The sequence below is a fragment of the Apteryx rowi genome, unplaced genomic scaffold (assembly GCF_003343035.1).
Source record: "Apteryx rowi isolate R43461 unplaced genomic scaffold, aptRow1 scaffold_3, whole genome shotgun sequence".
Taxonomy (NCBI): Eukaryota; Metazoa; Chordata; class Aves; order Apterygiformes; family Apterygidae; genus Apteryx; species Apteryx rowi.
Window position 1 is genome coordinate 6,725,438 of NW_020449418.1, and position 23,086 is coordinate 6,748,523.

The following is a 23,086-nucleotide window of genomic DNA, read 5'->3' on the forward strand; positions in this document are numbered from 1 at the left end:
ACTCTGAGGAGACATTCAATTCATACCGGTAAGACCACTCTTTTGCTGGCCAAGCCCAAGCCAGATCTGTAAATAGAGAAAGCCGAACCATTAAGAAAAGTTTGGCCCTCTAATTGCATTTATACCAGCACAGACAAATATCATCCCTAATTAATTTCCCATCCCTTCAGCATGCACATGAAGTGTTAGCAAATGGCCAATGTCAACCAAGCTTAAAAGGTCACCAGTCATTTGCTCTGCGTTTAAATGGACCTCAGATATTTCACAGACTACTGCCATGCCTTCTCTACACAGCCTGGTAACACATCTAATTTTAGTCCTGACACAAGATTTCAGAAGGGTTTTTTTTTTTTTTTTTTTTTAAAAAACGATTCTTCAAGCACAGATTGCAACCTGGAGAAGGTTATTAGCCAATATTTACCATACCAATAATTTGAACAGAGGGTCTTCAGACTCAAAACACTGTTCACTATCACTTCCGAGCTAAGTGCTTTGGCTAAACATTCAGGCCCCTACAAATTTATTCTTTTACTTGGAACAGTTTTGACAGAGTGATTTCCTCACAACTTTTTTTTTTTTTTTTAATAGAAAAGTATGGAAAAGCAATTTCTACAAACAGAGCAAAAATCAGAACAAAGATAGCATCCACTTGGAGTTCCCACCCTTTCAGTCAGCACTCAGCTCAAAAAGCTTCTTTAGGCCTTCCCCAAGGTCGCACTCCCAAAGCTTCTTCAGGCTTTAGACTTTTATCTTTCCTCCTGCCCACAAGGCCGTGCCCTCCCCCTTACCCCTCCACTGGCTTTCTGCTCCGATTCAGAGAAAAAACATTCACAAAATAACCAAGGACATCCCTACGCTCTGCTATGAGTGGGGACATGAAGTTGTGGAGAGGAGTCTGCCTACTGCCAGGCACTTATTTCCGGAAAAAGATATACTGGATTCTTGTAACAATTTTGAATTAAAGAGGGATTATGACCCATCTGTCTTTATCATCGCCCCTGAAAATGCTCCTACAGGCTGGTCAGGCAAGACTGCATACAAGACTTTGTGAGCAAGTATTCTTCAGCTGTACCAACGCGGAAGAGCTGTGAGCAAGCCATGCTGCAAACCCAGGCTCCCTGCTCTCGGCAGCCGGAGAAGCAGGCAATGAGTATCTTCAACAGATCAACAAAACCGGGCCACAGAAGCTAAAGTGAGGAGAAACAGTTGAGCGGTGTTAGGCAAAACCCTAGGACTGGAGGGCACAAGCTCATTAGCAACTCCTTATAACAGTCCTCGGAGGCACAAAATGGGAACAACTAGTTACTTCCTACCTGCCTTATTCTGGATCTCCCACACCCAAGGAACTGATTAACTCTCCCTTGGAAAGGTAAAAATCCCCGCGAGGCAGGGAACGAGCTGGGGGAGGCACGAACGAAACAACCAGATGGCTGGAGCCAAGTGGCCTACATGCAGTTCAGATGAAGGTAGAAGTTTTAATTTTGATTCCATGGATTTTAGCAGCAGCAAGAGCCAGGGCTTACTCAATCGGGATTCCTAAAAATAGCACTTGCCTAAGTAACCACACAGGACCACATGGGGCTCTATTTTCCTTAACTAGCTTTTGATCTAATGGAATTCTTCAGTTAAGTAAAAGAAGAAACAGGGTCTTTGTGGTGAAAGCACATGACTAGGAGTTAGAAGAACTGGCTTCTACTCCAAACTGCTACAGATTTGTTGTTTAGCCTTTCATGCAAAACAGCATAGCTCTTAAAGTATGCTTCCACCTCAGTCTAAAACCTGTGACTGCATTTAAAAGCAGACATACCCATGCCAGCTTTGCTCCCTGCAGCAGGCAAACCAGCCGTATAGTCAGAGCTCAACGCAAGCTGCAATCTCTATCCACAAGCCAGATAAACACACACACAATTAGCCTGCTTGCACACCACACTGTCACAGCTACACAGGTTGCAGCATCAGAGCCGAGTTTAAAAAAAGCTTTTGTACACCTATGCATGTTGTATTTACCACTCTGCACTACGCTGTAGCACTGACCTTCAGACTTCCCTTGCCTCACCGTGAAAGCAAAATAATCCTCCTTATAGATGTACAGCAAAGTTAGTTCATTAAGCACAGGTAAGATTTTCCAAAATCATCTAAAGATGCTCAAATACCACAGTGAATTAATGAAGTTAATACACCCACTGCAAGAAAGCGGAGCAGCAGTTAGTAAGGCTGGAAATTGCAAGAGCAGAGCGGACGTCACACATACCGGTATTTCAAACACTCCGCGAGCAAGTAACCCGGCAAGACCTCCGAGACCTTGACCAGGATAGACAAGCTCTGCCCTGTCAGAACCGGCTGCTTTCCTGGGTTTACAGAATCCTGCCAGTTTCCCACACCAGGAAAAAGGGCTATGAAAAGGCTCTAAGTTGAGCTTCTTCTTGCCCGTTCTGCAACCTGCTGGTTGATCTTATCACATTCCCAGAAAAGCTCCCTTTTGCCATCGTGGCCTTAGCATTGCAGCAAACACGATCTGTTAAAGCACGGATACAGGAGCTGGTATTCCCCACAAAAGCAGCTTTAAGTAGAAGGGCCTGGACAGCAAGAGACAAGCTGGAGGAGACTAGCAGCAAGCCTGTGGCCAGCAGGAAAGTGAGCCAAGGCTAGCACGAAAGGAGGAGACATTTCAGCTACCACTTTGCAAAGAAAGGGCACAACACACCTGACAACACATTTAAACAATGCAAAACATCCTTTCCAACGCCTGCAGCAAATCAGCTCGTATCCTAAAGATCTAACACACACATGGGCCCACAAGCGCTTGCCAAGTTGTCAACATGGCCTTTGATATCAAAAAGCTTTGAAACCCCTGCCTTAAAGGCCAACACTTGTTGCTCCACCCGTACTTGAAATGCAAGATGCCTGAAAGCTATAGAACTATTTTAACATTGAGCATGCAGGAGACTGCACCGCAGAGCAGACACAGTCACTGGGAACTGCAGTTGGAAAACTAACAACTCCCCCACTGCTACAATAACCGTAAGGACATAACAGAAGATGTGCCAGGGATTGCAAGCAACTCAAGTGTTCTAGCGCTTTCTGTGATCTCCACGAAACGGCCGAGCCRAGCAGCACCTTCTTTAAACCCGCATTAAATGCCAAGATGGCAAGAGGTGCGGGGCAGGAAGGACAAACCCACCACCTTCTTTAAAATCCCTTTTATTAAGTTGCACACTAAACTGAGGCCTGATGAGGGTGTATTTTTTCCCCACTTTGTGGGAGGGAGGAAAGTAGTAGAAAATATTATTTCCACACTCTTCAACAGAAAACCCAAGCATCCCGCTTTGCGACTCTCACATCACAGCTAGGGGAAGGAAACCTCACACATTTTTCACCTAGATGTGGTCCATTCTCTTTATTTTTACTTCTTTATATTTCTTTTTCAGGGGGGTTATGTTGACATAACCGTGATTTTCAAAGCTAGGACATCATCTCTGACCCTATCTTTTTCAAGTCCTTCCCTCCCCCTCCCGACTTCCCAGCTGGTCACACTTCTTCCCTGGCTCCTCCTCAGCGCAACCCAAAACAACTCCACAATATCCGAGACGGAGACTCCATAATGTGCAACAACCCACTGGCTCCTACCAGGACAGCYCGGAGGCGCCAGCCCTCAAGTTTATGGCCACTGACCAAAATCACGATTACACTCCAGACACAACAGACCTATTCACCAACTGCTTAAAATACCCTTCCCCACAGACACGTACCAAGCAGGCTTAGCACGTGTTTCAGTAGGAGTTTAGTCTTGCCCCTTCGGCACAGTAATTTAGAAGTTGTAAGACATGCAATAAGCCTGGTCTGATCCAGACTTTTACAAGCTTTACATTTCACACGGATGTTATCAGCTAGTAAATCATACTCATCGTAAGCAAAATAATTTTTTTATATGCTCTTCCTACTTGTGTTCTTCAGAACTAAGTGTTCTGGATACACTAATTGTTTTCTGTCAGTCATCTTTTCAATTAAGATTTGTTCCTTCCTTCCTAATTTTTCCCAGCATGTTACACAAAATTCAGTTCCCGACATGTTCCAACAGGGACAAGAGGAATGAATGATCAGTAGAGATTAAAGCRTGCCACGTATCAGCCAACTTCTCAAATAACCGACAAAGGAAGAGCAAAGTATCTTAAAAGGAAAGGTTTAACAGAGACAGCAGCTCCATTATGGCAGCTGGTCCCAAGGTCGTCACCACTTTTGTCAGTTGTCAAAAGTGTTTTACGGCTGTATTTAAAAGAAAGGTGACTACAATCCCCAAACACTAAGAAATGAGTTATCCCCAAACACACTATCTCTATATTTTGTTAATTCAAATTCAAGCAAGAGCAATTGTTTCTTAGAGGGTCATCCTTAATATCGATTAAATGGCACTAAATGAGCTCTATTCTAGGTTAAGCAGGAGCAGGCTCATCAACAAAACCAGTAAGACAAAAGAAGAGATCAGTCTCTTCCAAATTCAAATCTGTGTCTTCCCTTACGGATTACCTTCCAAGGAATATCAGCTAACATGAGCATCCTGGCTGTTTCGCAGTCCTAAGGCACCAGAATTTGTCAAGGGCTCCAAATCAAGAGCCCGTCTAGTCATATACATCTATAAAAAGAGTGTGCTATTTTAAGAGGCAGGCACCTATCACACCACTCCAGAAGAACAATAAATGGACCATCCACTTGATCCRCAAACAGAGTTGCTGGTGGTAGGTTTTGTTTTTAAATAAAGATGCTACTGATTATACATCAGCAAGAAGTCAAGTTGCAAGGCATTAACTAGTACGCTCTCATCTCGTTTTCCCACCAACAACAGGATTCACAGATCCAAGTTTTGTTGCTCAATAGCCACTGCTTCTGCCAAAAATCACAAGGGAGCCAGGGGGAGGGGATGGCAAATATGAAATGGGACAACAGCTGTCAAGGTAATTTGATAGCAGCGATGGCTTCTTGAACCAGTGGACACTCTTGAGAATGTGAGCCAAGGCCTCCAGGCATCCACAGAAAAGCCAAGTAAGATAAAGAGCTCGGTGAGAGAGCCGATACAGATGTCTGAGACAGGAGAAGGAACAAAGAAAGCCAAGGCCATCTAACTTCTAAGAACTTCAGTTTTCCAAACAAAAAAATTTCAGAGCAAGAGTCCAAATCAGCCCTCCCAGCCATGAAGACAAACCATCTTTTGTTTGAAAAACGTTTGCAAGTTTTCCCAGCGCCTTTTCCAAAGATGTCTCAAAATTACAACAACATCCAAATAGAAAACAGGAGTGAAAAATGAGCTGATATATTAAAAGATCAAATTAATATTCTTTTATAGGTTCAAATCTCGCTCAACTTCCATTACGAAGTAGCTACCTCTGTTATGAGGCTCACATAAATTAAACATACGGCTGCAAGTTAATTCCTAATAGACCAGTGCCCACAGTCAAAAATTTCCTTGCTGTGTCTGTAACAGAAAAAAATATCCTAAGAAAACAGTTATCACTGGAAACCCTGACAGTTTCCATCCTTTTAGCTTAACTGCTCTAAGTGAACCATCACTTCAGCTATGAGTCATATCCTTTGGTGGAACAGTGAGAAGAAAGCTCATTTGCCTGTGCCTATGTGGCACCTGTTTTAGTGGCAGAGACATTAAATGGATCACTCAGACATGCCAAAAATACAGAGACAAGCACAAGCAGCACATCAGGAGCATGCTAGCTAGGACGGGGGCAACAGAGTGAGGTCAAATACTTCAGTGATTATTCTAATTAGTAGGTTTTACTCTTTTCTACATTGTTTTCCTATTTTTATTATACATTTTATTTTCTGTATTTTATGCTTTATCCTTCTCCCAGGCATGGAAGTAAACAGGGAAACAACAGCAGTTCTCTCATGTTCTCCTCCTTTCCAGAGTTTCTGGATGCTTACCCCCACCAGGATTCAAGCTTATCTCAGCAATCTGATGGAAGTTCGCAATAGTTGGAGGAAATAAAAATAGAAGCAGACAGATAAGATCATTGCTTTGTTCCATAATTATTGTCATCTGCTACAGAAATGCTATATACCAAGAAACATGATCACTGCCAAGATGCACTGATGTGTACACGATACAAATAAACCACTTCATGCTGAACTCCGCACTTTGCTGGGCATTAATGCAGTTACTTACGTTAGAAACAGTTTATTATGAGGGAAAAACAAATGACTACCAGCTTTAAGAATTGCAAAGCACTTTCCACRCATCTAGCAGCAGTATCAATTTTTAAATCATGAGCTGCAAAGGTAGTTGAATATTCAATTTTTTTCTCTTCTAATAAGATCTTCAAACACCATAGTCAAGCACGCTTTCCACTGTGAGAAGTCACTGTCTTGTTAAATTGTGGCTGCAGATTTCCCCCACAAGCAATGCAGCTTCCTTATCTGACCCCGGAGGGACTGTCTACTACTATTTCTGTAAGCACTTACTAAACCCCCCTCACCCAACACAGAGCTTTGGCATTAAGTGCTGGTCCTCCAGAGAGACAGTCAGACACAGGGACCAGAGGGTGGCTTCTCAAGGCCTCCTGACCCTCACATAAGCAGACAAAGAGAATTCCCAGAATGACTGACTCGAAGTCAAACAGGTCTAACAACCCTTTACCACCTCTGATGCAGAAGGCAATTTGCCTGGTGTGTCACAGGTAAAAATGTGCCTAAGTTGGGACCAGGGCTGTAAGCCACCTACTCCATGCAACTTTAAAAGTTTACCATCTCAAAGGTTGTGACACTCCCACCTCTTCCTTGCGCAGCCTTAAAAGGCTGCCATAGCTAGTGTACCATCACTGCCTTCATCTCCCTGCTCCAAGGCAAAGGAGTTAAAAAAATTGCTCTGAAACAAATTTGTCACTTCTGGTAGCAATTCTTCCAATGAAATGTCTGCATTTACACTTCACCAGGGRACACCATTCACTCAGTCAAGGGAAGGATGAACTAGTCTCTGTCCACACCTTTACTGAATAAACCTAACCCCTGGGAGAAAGAAGAGAAAATGAACCATGTCTTCACTGTCCCAGTCACATCCATTTTCTGAATGGAACAAGCAGCAAAATTCACAGTTCCTCCATCCTGTTCCTACCTCTTGCAACAAAGACAATAGTAAAGAACCAGGATGGAGCTCAGCAGACCAACATGATCACAACAGCATCAAAACTCTACAAGCTAGCACAACACACAGGTGCCCTCGATTACAGGTCCAAGACTAAGCTTCTGCACTAACAGACACTTTGATCAGATGTCAAAGCCACTAACGGAAGCATAAAGAGACATAGCGATAATGATATCAGCAAGATGCAGATTTTTTTCAGTTCTRTGTCATGGATGCGAGCACAGCCTGGACCCTGATGTGAAAAGACCTGGGCAAGTCTCTTCCCACAGTGCGCCGGTGTGCCCAGCACAACCAGAGAAGCAGCAGACCCCRTCTGTCAGCATACTTGGAAAAAGCAGGACAATGTGGCATTAGCCCCAAAGCTTACCTTGCACAACCCTGCAGCAGGGCTGAGTTATCAGAAAGGACAGAGGTTTCGCACACCACCTTCTCTGTTGACAAACAGCAGGTCGGTGGGCAGCTATTTACCCCTATCATACATGGAACAGGGGAAAGGCCTAATCCCTATCCAATCCCAAACTTCACCAGCAGTGAGAACAGACTTGGATCTCTGTCACTGCTCCCCTCTTACCCAGATTGCTGTTGTATTAGCCTCATTAAGTGACCTGTCCATGGTGCAAGAACAACTTTCCAACCGAAACAGGAATAGAGGTTGAGACTTCCTGGCTCACGACGGAGCCAAGGTTTTTAGTTTTACTTTGGTTGCCACCTTGTTGCCTACAACAGAAAAAGGAAAACTACTCATATATTCCTTAAGACTGGAAATCCAAGCAAGAGTAACAGGCTTGTCACTTAAATGTTTGCCTACAGTTTTTTCAGCCAGGCAAAACAGAAAAATATTTAGTACATAATCAGTCATAAATTGAATATTACTTTAAAGCTGTCTGAAAACTAAAACCAAGACATGTAGGATAAAAGGATTACGGTACTTCTGACACAGTTAAAAAACAGATTTAAAGCTCCTGTGTTAGTAAAGGGTTAAAAAGCATGAGATACTGGACTTTATGGCAGTAATTTTAGTACCCATAAAGCTACCCAGAGCAAGCCACTAGCCCCTAGGACATTCACCTTAACTGTGTCTCCCCACCCTTGTCTAACAGATGGCCTCACATCTCAACTGCAGCTACTTTCTCCCATCTGATTTTCCTCACCTTCTGCCAACAAACAGTGCCAGGCTGAAGTACATGTTGATCTGCAGAAAGGAAAGTGAAGGTGCTAAGTAAGATGCTGACAGGCAAGTGCCTCGGGGCAAGAGAAACAAAAAATCCGAGTCATTAGAGGGACTGTCAGTCTAAAGAAAATTACAGTCATCACACAAGGAAGCTATTACCTGTAGACTAAGGCCTAACTTCCTATTATATACCTTAAAATTACAGGAGAAAAAGAAACATACTGGTTCCCACTAAAATGCTCAATAGATGCGAGGGAAGAGGACAAAAATGTTAGTCCTTATTCTAGAGCAAAGTAACTGAAGCACAAACAGAAAGCACCACAGTCTGTACGCAACTGTAGGCGGCACTAGGAAATCCAGAAGCTCAAATGCTTAACTCTCCAGCCTGGCTATGAGACAACACAATCTCTCTTGCCCTCAAATGTACTTTGCTCACTCTTGCAATTTACATGGGATCCATATTATCTAGGATGCTTTATTTTTACTTGCCATCCCAAAGACTTTCCTTCTATAAGAACAGAAGAAGCTAATCCCTCTAGAAATGAATCAAAGAAGGTTGACTACAACCAGAGGGACAGACATTTTGCAAGTCACTTGAACTCTGGTGCTGCTACTGTCACTTCTGTCAACAATTTGAGCTAGAAACTCCCAGGTCACAGAGGCAAACTTAAGGCAAAGTCCTAGGGAGAAAACAGATGGCAATTTCTACCACACCAGAGTGTTTTGCAGTGGGAAGGATCTTGCTGTGTCTTGAAGAGTCTCAAGATACAATGTCTAAATTGGCATTGCCACAGCTCACCCTTCCTCATGCTCCACCTCCAGCACCACATCTGCTGCTCGCTTAACTCCACAGTGACCCTGGCAAAAAGCCTTTGAGTTAGCAATTTTAGCTCACTGCAGCATCACTCATACAAGGACAAAGGAGGAATTGGGAACACGTTTGGGGAAAGGGGACAATAGCAGCACCAATTTGATCAGTTTAAGGACAGTTTTGGAACTTGTGCTCTCTGGTTTCACATCCTTTTCCTCCACTGCCTCAGCTTTGATGCTGGCCTGACCCAGCACAAATACCTTTCAGCCAGCTAGCGAGCTGAACAAGTGCACTGAGGAATCAGGTAGGCACCAGGGCTGGAGGAGAGAGGAGGAGTGGTGGAATCGTAACCAGAACCACTGCCTTCAACGGCAACACACCACGGGCTGCTCTCCTCTAATGCACTAGCAAAGGGGGTCACATTAAAGCAAGATATGTTAAGATGAGCCAGAATTCAGCTTCCTCGGGTGAAGATGTCAAACACCATGAATCTTGGCAAGCTGGAGAGGTTTGGTTGTTATCTCATATGAAGCCAGTACAAACTCTGACTCCGTAAGTGGACTCTTCCCCATCAGCTTCACCACCAGCTCCCTCATGCATCAAACACTGTCTGATAAACTTGCTTAGCCATTATCCACTAAAGTAGCTCTTTAAAGTGTTCAAGGCCCCTGCACATGSTCCTTGTCCAACACTCTTTCAACTCACTTCAAGCAGAGTTATGTCCTTGGTTTCCTTGGGTCGTCTTTTTTGTTGTGGAAGAACTGAACAAACAGGAACAGGAAAATCAGATCTCCTGTGTGCGTTAAGCTAAGTTATTATGAGGTAAAAATTTGCTACAATTACCAGATTTGGTAAATGAATCTCTTGAGTTTAGAGTACTTCACTCCCTCCTGAAATAACGTCCACATTGAGGCTTTCCCTGGAAACCRACAGGAGATTGCTTATTTAGCACTTCTTGGAGGAAGCAGATGTAGGCCCACACTCAACATAAATGCCACCCAAGACCCCATGCCTGCCAGCTGCCTCAGAGCGGCTCTCTGCTCAGCACCCTCCTTTAAGCCTCTGAAGTACTCCTCAAGGCACCCAGCTTTCCATTAATCAGAAGGAAGACACAGGTAAAAAGAAGGGTGCCTGGATGCAGCCCCCAATATTTCCACATGTATTTTCAGCTAGAGATTATTTGGACCGGGGGGGGAAATGGCAAAATTACTAGAGAGTATCATCAATATAAACTTGRAAAAATAAGAGACATTTTATTAACTTCTCTATTCTGAGCTATTCAGAGTATACCAACATCTCTTCAAAGACCAACAGCTTAAAGCCAAAGTGGTCAGGGATACAGCTAGAGAAGTTCCCCCTTTCTGAATACTTTCCTTGAAACTCTTGGGTCGGAGCTTGTGCATTGCATGGGGCTGAGAGGGCCATTACTCTTGGAAGCTATACTCCAAAATTCTTTCCTTTACTGGAAGATGTGAGGTTGATGATTTACAAAGCAGAAATGTAGTAAAGCCTCTTACCACTGGACCATGTTCAAACAGCAGGCAAGCAACAAGTTCAAACCTGGCTTTCAGGCCAGGAGTCAGAAATGAAAGTGCCCTGAACACTAAAATATGTGTGTGTGTATATCTTTTCCCCCCTCCCTCCCTGCCTAGTCTCTCACAGAAGAAAAAGCTTGTTTCAAAGACTACAGCAAAAACTGGAAAATTCAGAACAGCTGTTCTGGAAAGAAAAAAAAAAGAAAAAAACACACACACACACACACACTAAGGAGAGGAGAGAGACACTGACACCAGAGCTCTCCTCTCCTGGTAGGCCTCTCATCCTACACACAGCAGGTGTGTCCCTGTCRAGAGGAGGAAAAAAACAGGATTTCCACCTGTGATGCATCACGCAGTACAGGGAATCCTTCAGCTCCACCTATAACTCCAGGGGCGCTGGAGAAAGGAGGAAAAGCAAGCTCCCACATTTGCTTGCACAGTGGCTGCACACACAATGGCACTCAGGGATTCAACCCTACGACTGGCATCAAGCAACAGATTGCTGTATTTCTTGGAAACTGCATTGATTATGTAGGTAAATTAAGTTTGTTTGTTTTTTGTTTTTTTCCTTCACCACCTCAGCTGCCTTCTTTAAACTCTAACCTCAGGGCATTCCCACATTTGGGAGCTTCAGCCTACTTTCACCCCCCACAGAGACTGCCTACAGGGTGAACTGTGCAACTTCTTGGTTTCCAGGTTCTCCTTGGGAGCCTTCAGTCAATGCAACACAAGTGGGATTAAATCAGTAAGCTACTGCCAAAAGAGTCCCACATTAGTGATCATAATCYCCCTTGTGCCTTTATGACACAAACAGAAAGACCCCAAGGAACTGTCAGTTCTGATTATGAAAAAGATGCAGGTTCTACTGTATGGAAAAGGAATAAAACTTTAACCTTGCTGTGACCTCTGTAAGGGTCATATGAAAACACAAATACATGAGTATTGAAGGAACAAAAGTAGCTTTTCCTCTACATTTGATATGCGAAAATGTAAGCCTCTCATTTCTCTTGCAAGTGAGCACTCAAGCTTTAGTAGCTGATATAGAGTCTGCACAGGATTTTCAACAAGAGAGAAAAAACAGTAATTTTGATAGGGTGGGATTTTTGCCAGAGAAATCCCATTCACATAGYGCAAGCAATTCTTCCACGCTTAGAGAAGAAAGAAAAAGACTCCCACCAAGCAGTGTGAAGTCCTTGAATCTAGATGGGGAGTTATCGGTGTTTTCAAACCTAACCACCCCAAAAGACTCCGGGCAAACTAGAATACCAAGGAGAAGATAAGTTATTCCCCATGAGGGCAGGGAACCAGCATGCAACAAAGATGAAGTCACACCTGCTAGAGCAGTATAAATCCCATACAGCTACAGCAATGTAACCCATGTACCGAGTCACTCACATGAGCACTACCCCGGGCCTCCTCTGAAGCTTCTCTTACTCCTCTGCTCGGCAGGACCTAACCAAGCAGCCTTTATATAACCACTATCTTAAGGGATGCATTGCTCCCCCCCACAAACCCCCCAACCTCCCTCTAATATTTAGCACACACCGATTTATCCATCTTCAAGCAAAAGCAATTTAAYGATGTCCCTTGGAGTTCAAGTTAGAGCTACTGAATAATTTTAAGTCACAATTTAGGCCTATTTTAACTAATAAAGTTTAACCAAAGCCTCTTACTAGATACCCTGTAATATTAAATTCAGGCCCCTGTCTGCACTTGCTGTGCACAGGAATTGTAACTGGTAAGAGTTCTATTCCTTGCTTCAAATGGAAAGACGTCCCAAGCTAGATAGCAAGAACTAAGCCTGCAGCTTGCCTAAAACTCACAGCCACACCTACTCTCCATGCCAAATTACGAATTTTATCAAGAACATGTTCACACTGGCAAGAGATTTTCTTCTTCTTCTTTTTTTTTTTTTAAATAGAAGACTAGAAATTACTGACAAGCAATTCACAAGCAATAAAAATGGGCAACYGATCATCTTTGTCCTCACATAACTGTTGCATGGGAAGGGGGCCTGCAGGCTCATTTTCAGCCAAGGAGGGCTGCACTTTGAACTCCCTGGTACAGAGGGCTGGCAGGATAATCTTCTGAGAGCAGGAGGTGGAAAACTGGAAGGAAACCAGAAATGGCAAGATCATTGTTAAGATTGTTCAATGGCAGCAGAGTATCCAACTAAGAGGCAGAGTCAGCATTTCATTGCCCTGATTACTCATGGAAAAGGGGGTAAAATAAAGCTTTGTTCACCTTCATGAAGATCAACAGTCGTGGCCTCCTCTGCCATATCATTGTAAGAGATTATACCACCATAAAAACGCACTGTAAAAAAACCTTTCATTCACTCTTGTTGCTGGAGAGAACCTCAGACAAGTAAGAGCCCATTCCTGATGGCACGGTTCACGCGGCAGAGAGCAATGTTACAACATCACTCTCGCCTCGCCTTCAGGATTGCCAGCGGAAGGAATAGTGCAATCCCAACGGAAGGCACTACAGAAAACAAAACTGTAGGTCTTTTGTACCAACGCATGCATTCATCTTCTGGCCCAGCTCCTCCGGCTGGAGCCCAGCTCTTGCTTGGTTAATTAGTAACTACAGCAGAATCTCCTTAACTTGTTACCCTGGAGGCCTCACTAATCACCAGGTTTCAGTTCCCAGATTGACAGGCATCACACTAACTCTGTCCTTTAAGTTACAGTCCCTCAAAAAGAAGGGCTGCTGCTTCATATTCACATACTGAAATTAATGCACCTAACTAGACTTACAGACAAAATGCTTCAATACAAAGAGACAACAAATAAGTCCCATTCACACTTACACACTTTCTTACCTTTGAGGTTTCTGTTCAATCTAGGGCTTGGGTGTTTTAAGACAACTTGTTACAAGACAACTTGCTTTTATAGTATTAGTTTCCTAGGCCTCTCAAGAGGATATCATCATTAGTAGGTAAAGAACAAGACTGAATTGTATCTTTAAACCACAAAAATAACCACAGCAAACACTTCCTGTAAGAATTCCATTTTCCAACATTCCTGCTAGCCCAGCCAAAGAAATATATTTTACATTTACAGGCTGTGCTCCTAAAACAGAACAGTTAGTCACCTAAGACAGACAGCCTATGTGATGTCCCATAGACAACATGGAAGTGTGGCAAATACATCTATGAAATCACTCTTCTGTTCAGTGAAAACTGGCTGCCTACCAAAATTCTGCAAGTCTCCTAAGCAATTTTAACACAAAACACAAAAGCAATGGCTCAAAGTTCTCCAAGGTCTGCTACTCATGACTCTCCAGAGTGGAAAGTCAGTACAGAAGACTCAAGAACAGGGGTGAGAGCAATCTGAGTAAAGGAAGACAAAAAAGGGAAGAGTCAGTGGAGACAAATTTGGAAAGAATCGAAGCCTCTAAGCTGTCGAGAGCCACAAAAGGAAAGATAAGCCGATCTGGCCACTGCGTTAAGCAGATCAGGTACATGCAACTCTAGTGGCAAGACAAAAGAATGTCCGGTTCCACTCCAAGCATGACAGACTTCGCTGCAGGAGAGGGATCTCCACCATCTCTCCATCTGATATGGCAACCTAATGTTTCAAGCAGGACTGCCAAACAGGGACCTACTTCTTCAAAGTCAACTTTGTGAAAGACAGTATGGTTGCATGTTCTAGAGTCATCCTATTAGTGGTTTTTTTTAGAAGCCATGGGAAAACTTTTAGTAGATTTTAGTTTCTCTACCTGTCCAATCTGTCCATGATATACAAAAAGTCATTTTGAACACCATGGGGCTTTCTAGACTTACCTGCTCCAGGCCGTTCCTTCCTCTTTCCTATACCCACCTCTCTAAGACGTACACTAAGGTGACCAGGTCATCTCTACCCCTTATAGTCCTTTAACCAGGCTTACCTTTCACGCCCTTCTCCACAGATGCTTTGTATACCACCACACTTAGCCCCAGCTTATTTCCAGCATAGCTTCTTCTGCCAACAACTGTTGAATTTATCGATTCCTAGGCCAAGGGAAAAGGTGGATTCCACCACAAGGAAGTTACTGAAGGGCTAATACATCTCACTTCAGCAGTACATAATCATAGAAAAAGTGAAACAAAAACCCCTCACTAGATGGGCCTTGAAATGATTCAGTGACCTTGGGTAGGAGTCAGCTTGAGACCAACCAGCTGATCTGGGGCTGTTAGCCATGTGCTGTTGGCTGGAGCTCATTAGCACCAAGTATTTACTCTCCCATTTGTAGCTGGCAGGCTGCATTTTAGGACCTTGTCAAAACAACAAGAGTGCCAGGTCACGCTCACCAGGCACAATATGGTCTGGAGTACTGCAGTCCTCTGTGCTGAGGGCCAGTTTTACAATCTCCATTAGTGAATTAGAAGGGACTCAATATTAGAAGTCTACCCAGACTGACAATTGCACCACAGCTCTGGAGAGGCACATAACAGCTCTCTTTTTCATTAGTTCAAGTATTAATGGAAAAAGCAATGCCAAGACCAGACAGATTCATTCAACACACTGCTCGGCAGCTCCTTTCATTCTAGGCTTACTTTGTGATGCCTAAGTAGCTGTAAAACTGACTTAGGATTTCTAATACTAAGCATACATTGTAAAGTGTTTAGAAGAAATAACGTAGTGGGATTTCAAATTCTTCACCTAATTCCTCTGCACTAGAATGTCTGCTCTCAAAATGAAGCAAGACAAAATTTGACGCTACTGTTCAACACCAGAGAGATGAGTAGATCTTCTCTACAGTTTAATGGCACTGATGCTCCAAGCTAATTGRCCTAATAACCCTGCTTGTACTCCTGCTCACCGTATGGTTTGATTCCTCTAGTAAAGAAGGGAGAGGGCTAGGGCTTTTAAATATGTGTAAAGCAGTTAACTTCCTCCTTTCCTCGATTACCAGCTAGAGTGATATCACAGCCTGCCAAGAGGAAATTTATCTTTGGATGGCTTTGCTGCTGAGCTCTCCTGCAACTGTACGTGCTAATGGCCCAATATGTAAGCGTCAGAATGGATTTGCTGTATTAAATAAAAATGGATGATCTAATATATTAGGTTAACAGAAGGATGATTTTTGTCCCAAATATCTGCTTTGGCACAGAGCACTGAGGAGGCTGATAAGAGTATCTCAAACTCATTTCTTCCATCACATGGCTACCCAGAGGTCTTGAAAAGACAGTTTGTGATAATGTAATTAGAAGCTGCATTATAATGCTTACACACTATAAGGTCAAATAATAGTTGTACAGATGACTTCCATTTTAGTATTTCCTAATATTGACTAACTAAACAGCAACATTGTGACAGTGTTTCACAGTTTCCCATTTAGCATTTTCTGGAGTTAAGAATAGAAGAAGAACCACTTCAAGCACCCCAAAACAGGAGATTCCCCACTATTGCTGTTTACCTGTATGCAAGGGCTGACAAAGTTCAATGTTTATTAGACACACTCACACTCACAGAAGGGAAAAACACCTAGGGCTATTTATTAAAGGCAATATCTTTAACTCCAGAAGTTCTTGAATTGCAGCTTGATGGGATCAATAAGCTTCCACGGGGAAATACTTTTGCTCTTTTCTAAAGCTCTTCCTCTAAGCACTCAGAGAGTCAGACATACCAGAGGATTCACCATCACTGTTTTTACATCTTTGCGATTAACTGAAGCTCACTGGTAAAGCGCCCTGCTCCTAAGAACCTTACACTGGCAGAGAAATACTCAAATCTCACGGATCAATCTCAGCTCTGGAGGAAGAATACTGCAATAGCTACTTTACCTGATCATTTTGCTGCACCACTGAATTAAATCAGAAGTTCACATCCCATCTCTTCTCCTTATTCTACTTCAAAAAAATGCCAGTGAAATGCTGCTGGCTACACAGACTGACTTGAAGTTTACATCTGGGCCTGTTACAGATATCCTTAACAGACAGAGAAGGCAGATGGAAACCTGCTTCACGCATGGTGGGTTTCACTCTGATCAGCTTCAGTGAAGGAAAGAGTTTGCTAACACTGCAAACAAGTTGAGGGGCAGGGGACAGAGAGGAAAGCAATGTCTGGTCTTTGTTGACTGTAAAGAGATCCTGGCAATCAGTTGAAGAGCAATCAAAAATAAAAAAGAAAAATCATACCCAGCATGGGTGTCAAATTCAAATCTCTGTTGCTCAGAACATTTATGAAGCCATTCAATTCACTTACTCCTCTCCCTGTCAGCCATGTAAACAACATGTTTTCATTCTACTTTCAACAACAAAACTGCCAGGATCCTCCAGTCAGGATCTTCACCACGACTGGGTGAAAAAGCAGTGCTGCTCTCCAGCAGCATCTCTTATTCTCATAGGCCCTAAAAAAGCTTCCCAGCAGGGAACCTAGAAGAACTGGAGCTGTTCTCCAATGCCTTCCCCTTGACACCTCCCCCTCAGCATACTAGCACGAGGGCTATCTGCAATAACCCACATCCTCTCCTCTCCAGTGGAATGAGCACGCATCCCCAAGGAGCTCTGCAAGGCCAGCAAAGCTCTTGGCAGCACAGTACCTGCGGGTGCTATGCTGCCAGACAGCCCAGAAACAGTTTGTCACGTGGCATCCCCTCACACCATGCAATGCTTGTTCAGGGAACAAATCTGCAGGCGTATCATGATAAGCCTTCTGCATCTTGGTGGCAAACTCCCTCCCATCTACCATTCCCCTGCTCTCTTCTTCCAAAAAGACTGTCTGTGCTAGACCTCAACACATTTCCCTTTATGTGAATTTTCCCAAAAGGGACCAGAGGAGACCCCTTTTATTAGCCAAGCAGCCTTGAAAATAATACCGTCTTCCAAGAAGGAGTTCTTTGACAGTCCAGAAGGGATTTATGTAGTTTCTTCCAGTTTCTTGCAATGCTGCAATCACAAGCCTAAACAGAAAAGTGGCTCAGGAGACTGTAGATGAACTAGAAAAAAATGAGCATTCAAAGGTCACTCGTGGAAAGTTTGGATGCAGACTCAGCAGGATGGGAACTTACATAACCTTCAAAGGACCAGGAAAGAAACCACTTACAACTTTGGGTTTGAGTTGTATCAGAGAGATGCAGGACCTAATAACAGAGAGAAAACTCTGACCAGAGCAATGATAATGCAGAGCTTTGGATTGCCAGGCTACCAGTCACTCACTACCCTACTCACTTTCAAGAAGGGGATCTGTGTGCTCAGAGGAGTAAATAGATCTAGGTATTCTTCTTTGCTCCCCTCAAATATAAGGCTTTTTGGTTTAAGGTTGTTGGGCCTTGGTTTTCTTTGTAGGGAGAGGAGGAACTGGAAAGAGAAAGCTTTCCTAAAGGCCTATATCTAAACCAAATATAGCCAAACACACACTATTAAAAACAGACAATGCAAACAGACAATACAAGATCAACAGAACACAGAGAAGTTCATCATGTGAACTCTGACAAGGTTTTCAGGGAAGAAAAGTCTTTAAGGTCCAATTGACAGTGATTTTAGTAAGGAATCTAGTAATTTTCTCAAGGCTGCCATGTGATTCAGAAAATAAGATCCCAGAACTGCTGAACACAGTTACCATGACTTCTTTGTAACCCATTATTAACTCTGATCTTTAGTATAACATAATAGTGGGGACAGATAAAAATAAGATCAAAACATATGACTCAAAGTCCCCAGATCTGCAACTGCAACAGATAAGGAGGACTCCGATTGAGAAATTCCTGCATTCCAAGGCTGTCCAGGCCACCAGGAAAGCAGCCATACAATGGCTCATAGTACGTGGGCCAATCTTAAAATATTAGTATTACAACACAATGCTTTTCAAGCTGAATTCTTGTAGCTCTGGCATGCAGGGAGCTAGAAATAGAACACTTTGGATTTAGGATCACACATGTGGAGATCAGCCAGTGAAAAACACCAAGAGCAAGTGCCAGAGAGCATTTGAGCAGAGACCTAGGAAAACCGTCATAAAAAAAAGCCCACACACTTGTCAACAGGGGAAAGTAGACAAGGGGAAACAGTACACCAGCTTCTTTCCAAAAAGAAGACTTTGCCACTCATTCACTCCCTGCTGCAGCTTAGGAGCCAGGACTCTCTCAGATCCAGGAAGAGATAATACCTTACTCCTCTTTACAGCAACAGCCAACGTCAGATTACCTGGGAATGGGCTTACGTCAGATGAGATCTACCTTTGTGCTGAGCAAAGTCAGGCAGGTCATTTCTCAGACTAAAATAAGGAGTACCTTATACCTCTCTGCATTATTAAACATGGGTTGAATTCAAGAAAGCTAAAACCTACCCTGCACAATTTGTAGGCAAAGAGATTTGACAGTACTGGTAGAAATTCATGGTCTGTTGACAGGACTAGAAAACTGCTTCACTTCCAGAAGCTTTTAATTAATTTATATTTAAATAAGCAATGCTTTTTATAAGCCAAGCTTTTTTTCAGACTCCTCAGGAATCATGTTTATTCATATTTTAAGAGATTTAAGCAACAAGGGAGGGGGAATACGCTGCAGTGCGCTCTCTAATTTTAAATTTCTTGCCTGGCAGCATAGAAGCGAAACAGATTTTTATTTTGTTAATTGTGGGCAAAGAATATTAATGAACAGGCTCACAAACAAATCCTCCAACTGTTCAGCCTAAACACCGGAAAAAGTACAGAACTACCAGTTTCATCTTCCACAACAGTCCAAGTACTTATATCCTACAATACTTGGCTTTTAATCATCTCCTTGTAAGCAGCGATTCTAAGCTTGGGCTAAGAATATTTTGTTCCTGCCCAAAAAGTGAGCTTCAAACCCCTGCACCCAGCTAATTACTAAACTTCTCAGAGAGCAGGCCTCTTCCTTTGAGGAAATTAAACTCTTCAATTGACAGCAGCACTGTGACACTAGCTGCCCATTGCACTGAACTGCGGTGGTAGGGACCCGGGTGGGGGAAGAACCATGCACAAGGCTTGTCAAGCTAGTCCGCTGTGGTGGAAGACCAACGTGGTGGTAAGGGAACGACTAAAAACAGTGAGCTTATTCATTTTCAACACTGCACTGGAGAGCAACATGCAGTTCAATTCTCCCCCTTAATTTATACATTCTCACGGGAATTTGGCAAGGTTGCTCTGAAGAAGAAGGTTTAAAGAACTCTTGCAAGAGACACTGTGCTATGCCAGATCAAGCAAGCTATCACTTATTTACATTCGTTTCAAAAGACACAAAGGAAGGCATTTATTTCTGCCATATCTGTGCTTTTAAAGAGAAACTGGTTAGGACAAAGCTGGTCCTACCATCGGTGCTTGCCAACTATCCAGCACAGCTATTCTGGAGTAAACTCGGAAAAAATCAAACTATCCTGAATTAATTCACTACCAGAGACTATTCCTGAAAAAAAAACAAAAGTGATTTCAGGAAGGCACATGCACACACATGAGGAAGTCATCCTAGACTTGTGCTAATGGGAAGCTTCCTTGCGCAGGCAAGGGAAGTCCTCCGGCTACCAGGGAAAGTGCTCTCTTGTTTGTACCTTCCAAGCAACCCAGAGGAATTTTTAAGAAACCTATTATAAGCACAAATTTCAAAAATTGTAAGAAGCAATAGTTGGCTCTGCCACACATGCAGGATTAAAATGAATACCTACTTCTCCCTGCAACAAAACAAAAGCACTCCTGTGTTAACASCCAGGACTGTGTTTCATCTCCTTCAGACAGGGAAAATAAAGCATCCAACATAATTTTTCACTCCTTCARACACATTGATACAAACAAAACAAGAAAGATACAAACTTAGTTAGAGGTAAAGCACACCGTCATGCTATCTTCTTGAGTCTGAATAACTGCGGGGAGGCAGGGGAAAGAAAAATGCTACGCTCACACATGCGGCAAAATTTACCTTAACCAGCCAACAGTTAAATGACGTAATTTAGTTTCAGATCTGAGCTGCAGACTCTGTAGCATAGAGACCGCAGATTAGGTGCTGTCTCATCTCTTGTTCAACAGCTCTGAACCCGAGTAAGAATTCCCCATTTCCACGTAGAGGTAGAAATAGTTAAACAAAACACTTGCTGTTCTAGCCTAGCCAGTAAAAGGCAGCAGCATGTTTGCGTTTATCTGTGAAGATGAAATAGGAATCACGAAACCAATGGAATAATCCCCTAAATCACAGAAATTGTGTTAAACAAGAAGAAACAGATCAAGTGCCGTGCTGTCAAAGCTCAGTGTGCGGATCAAATAGTACATGGAAATTTAAATGGTAGTTTATTACCTAGAAAGGCCATAAGTGCAATTTACAAAGTTCTACTCGAGATAACTTTTGCAGCTGATAAAAGGTTAACTCAAATATTCCCTATTAGCCTCACTGTGGTGTCAATGCAGCTGTAAAGATCTCCTCTTTCAGTCAGGTTATCTCCCAGGGAACTGAACTGTTCAGTAGTACTTTGATCAGAGCTCCCAGGATACGATCAGCTCCATGGCACTCACATTACCTTCAATTTTCCAGCACRGCAGTACAAAAATATCCCATCCATCTGAAATTTCATTTGCTATTTCTTTGATAGTACTTTCCTGCACAGGATATACAGCCTGCACAATTACTTGGCTTGAAAGGAAGAACAGATTTAAAACAAAACAAAAAAACCCACATTTTTTTCCTTTCTCAAACAAAGGCTTATAACAGGAATTAAGATGCACTTGTCAGGTCAATATCTCCTACAATTAAGATGAGGCTGGAAAGCTTCAGTCCTGTTCCGAGGCAACTAATACGCCTGCTATGCCAGCAAGAGGTAAAAAAGGATCATGTCTTCACACAGCTCAGCCTCTGATCATCACGGTAGAGGGAAGCCTGGGTAAAGAAGTCTGCAACCCTGAAGTGCAGCACTAACAAGCATGCTCAATTACATTTTAAGACTCAGGCATAAAAAGTACCCTGAAACTATTTACGAGTTACAAGACCGAAGCGTCAGTCAAAATAGTTGGAACGCAGGCAGGGAATGGAAATCGCYCAGCTGAGCCTATGAATGGAGTTAAAAAGCCTTGTTTATCTCAGCACGTGTGTGCACACTAAGCCTGAAAGATATGAGTGACCTACACGAGCAGCCCACCCGCTCCTTACTGTCAGGCTAGATGAGAAAGCAGAGAAGACACCGCCAAGTAACGGGTGCGGATTCACATCAGCAGTTCCCACCACAACGGGCAGACGGGGCAGGGGGGAAGCTTGCTTGACACTGTGCCCACAGACACACACAGACCCCAAAACAGCGGAGAAAAGAGGAAGGCAGCACATACCATCCACACACCAGCCTTCTGAGTCAGGGAACTGGCAGATGTGACAGGCTCCTAAACAGAGGCCACTCTCTGTGCCAAGTGCACCTTCCCAAAYGCCTCTGGGAACAGGAAATGGGGAGGCACACCTGGGGAGCTCCCCCGCCCCCCAGGCCAGCTCACAGTGGGAAGGCAGATGCTCACACTCACTGACCCGGACCTCCCCCCCAACGCCCCTGCCACAGGCATGTCCCACCTTTCTTGAACTCCTCCAGCATGGCATCGAGCTTGGTGTCATTGAAGACAAAGTGCAGTGGATGGTTGTAGAAGCGGGTGATGGTCTTGAGCGGAGTGCAGTCATCAGGGTCCACGAAAGCCAGGTCCTTAACGAAGAGCAGGTCCACAATGTTGGAGCGGTCACCCTCAAAAACGGGGATGCGGGTATAACCGCTCTCCATGATCTCAGACATAGTGTTGAAGTCGAGCACAGCCTCAGCAGCTATCATGAAGCAGTCTCGGAGCGGAGTCATCACATCCTCCACTGTCTTGGTGCGCAGCTCCAGGGCTCCTTGGATAATGTTGAGCTCCTCTTTGACTAGGTCATTATAAGGGTCGGTGACCCGCAGCATCTCCAACAACTTCTCACGGTTGTAGACCGTGCCGATCTCCTGGCCCAGGACACAGTCCAGCAGCTTGCTGACTGGGTAGGAGGCCGGGAAGGTCATCATCATGAAAAACTTGGTGAGGAAGATGGTGTTGGCGCCCACGGCCAGGCCGTGCCGAGAGCAAATGGCCTGCGGCACGATCTCGCCGAAGATGACGATACCGATGGTGGAGACCACCACGGCCACCAGCCCGGAGCCGGCGATGTCGTCCAGCAGGATGGTAAGCGTGGTGTTGACCAGGACGTTGCCCAGCAAGAGGGAGCAGAGCAGGTAGTTGCCCTGGCGGCGCACGGGCTCGATGCGCTTGGCGTAGTTCTTCTCTTTGTCGGTGCCGCAGTTCTGCACGATGCGCAGCTCCATGGGGTCGAGGGCCATGAGGCCCAGGTTGAGGCCGCTGAACATGCCCGAGAGGCAGAGCAGGAGGGAGATGAAGATCACCTGCAGCCAGAAGGGCAGCAGGAACTTCTTCTCCTCGCCCACGATCATCTTGGTGTCCTCGCCGTCGTGGTAGATCCAGGTGGTCTCGCCCCAG

General features: G+C 43.9%; 1 protein-coding gene across 1 annotated transcript in view; it reads right to left on the bottom strand.

The window, feature by feature from the left end:
• Positions 1–23,079, bottom strand: part of CNNM2 (cyclin and CBS domain divalent metal cation transport mediator 2) — a 133,671-nt gene extending 110,592 nt beyond the window's left edge. The window contains exon 1 of the mRNA XM_026069613.1: positions 22,146–23,079. Coding sequence (XP_025925398.1) covers positions 22,146–23,040 — 895 coding nt within the window. The 5' untranslated portion in view covers positions 23,041–23,079. The remainder of the gene's footprint in view (positions 1–22,145) is intronic.
• Positions 23,080–23,086: the final 7 nt, after the last annotated feature.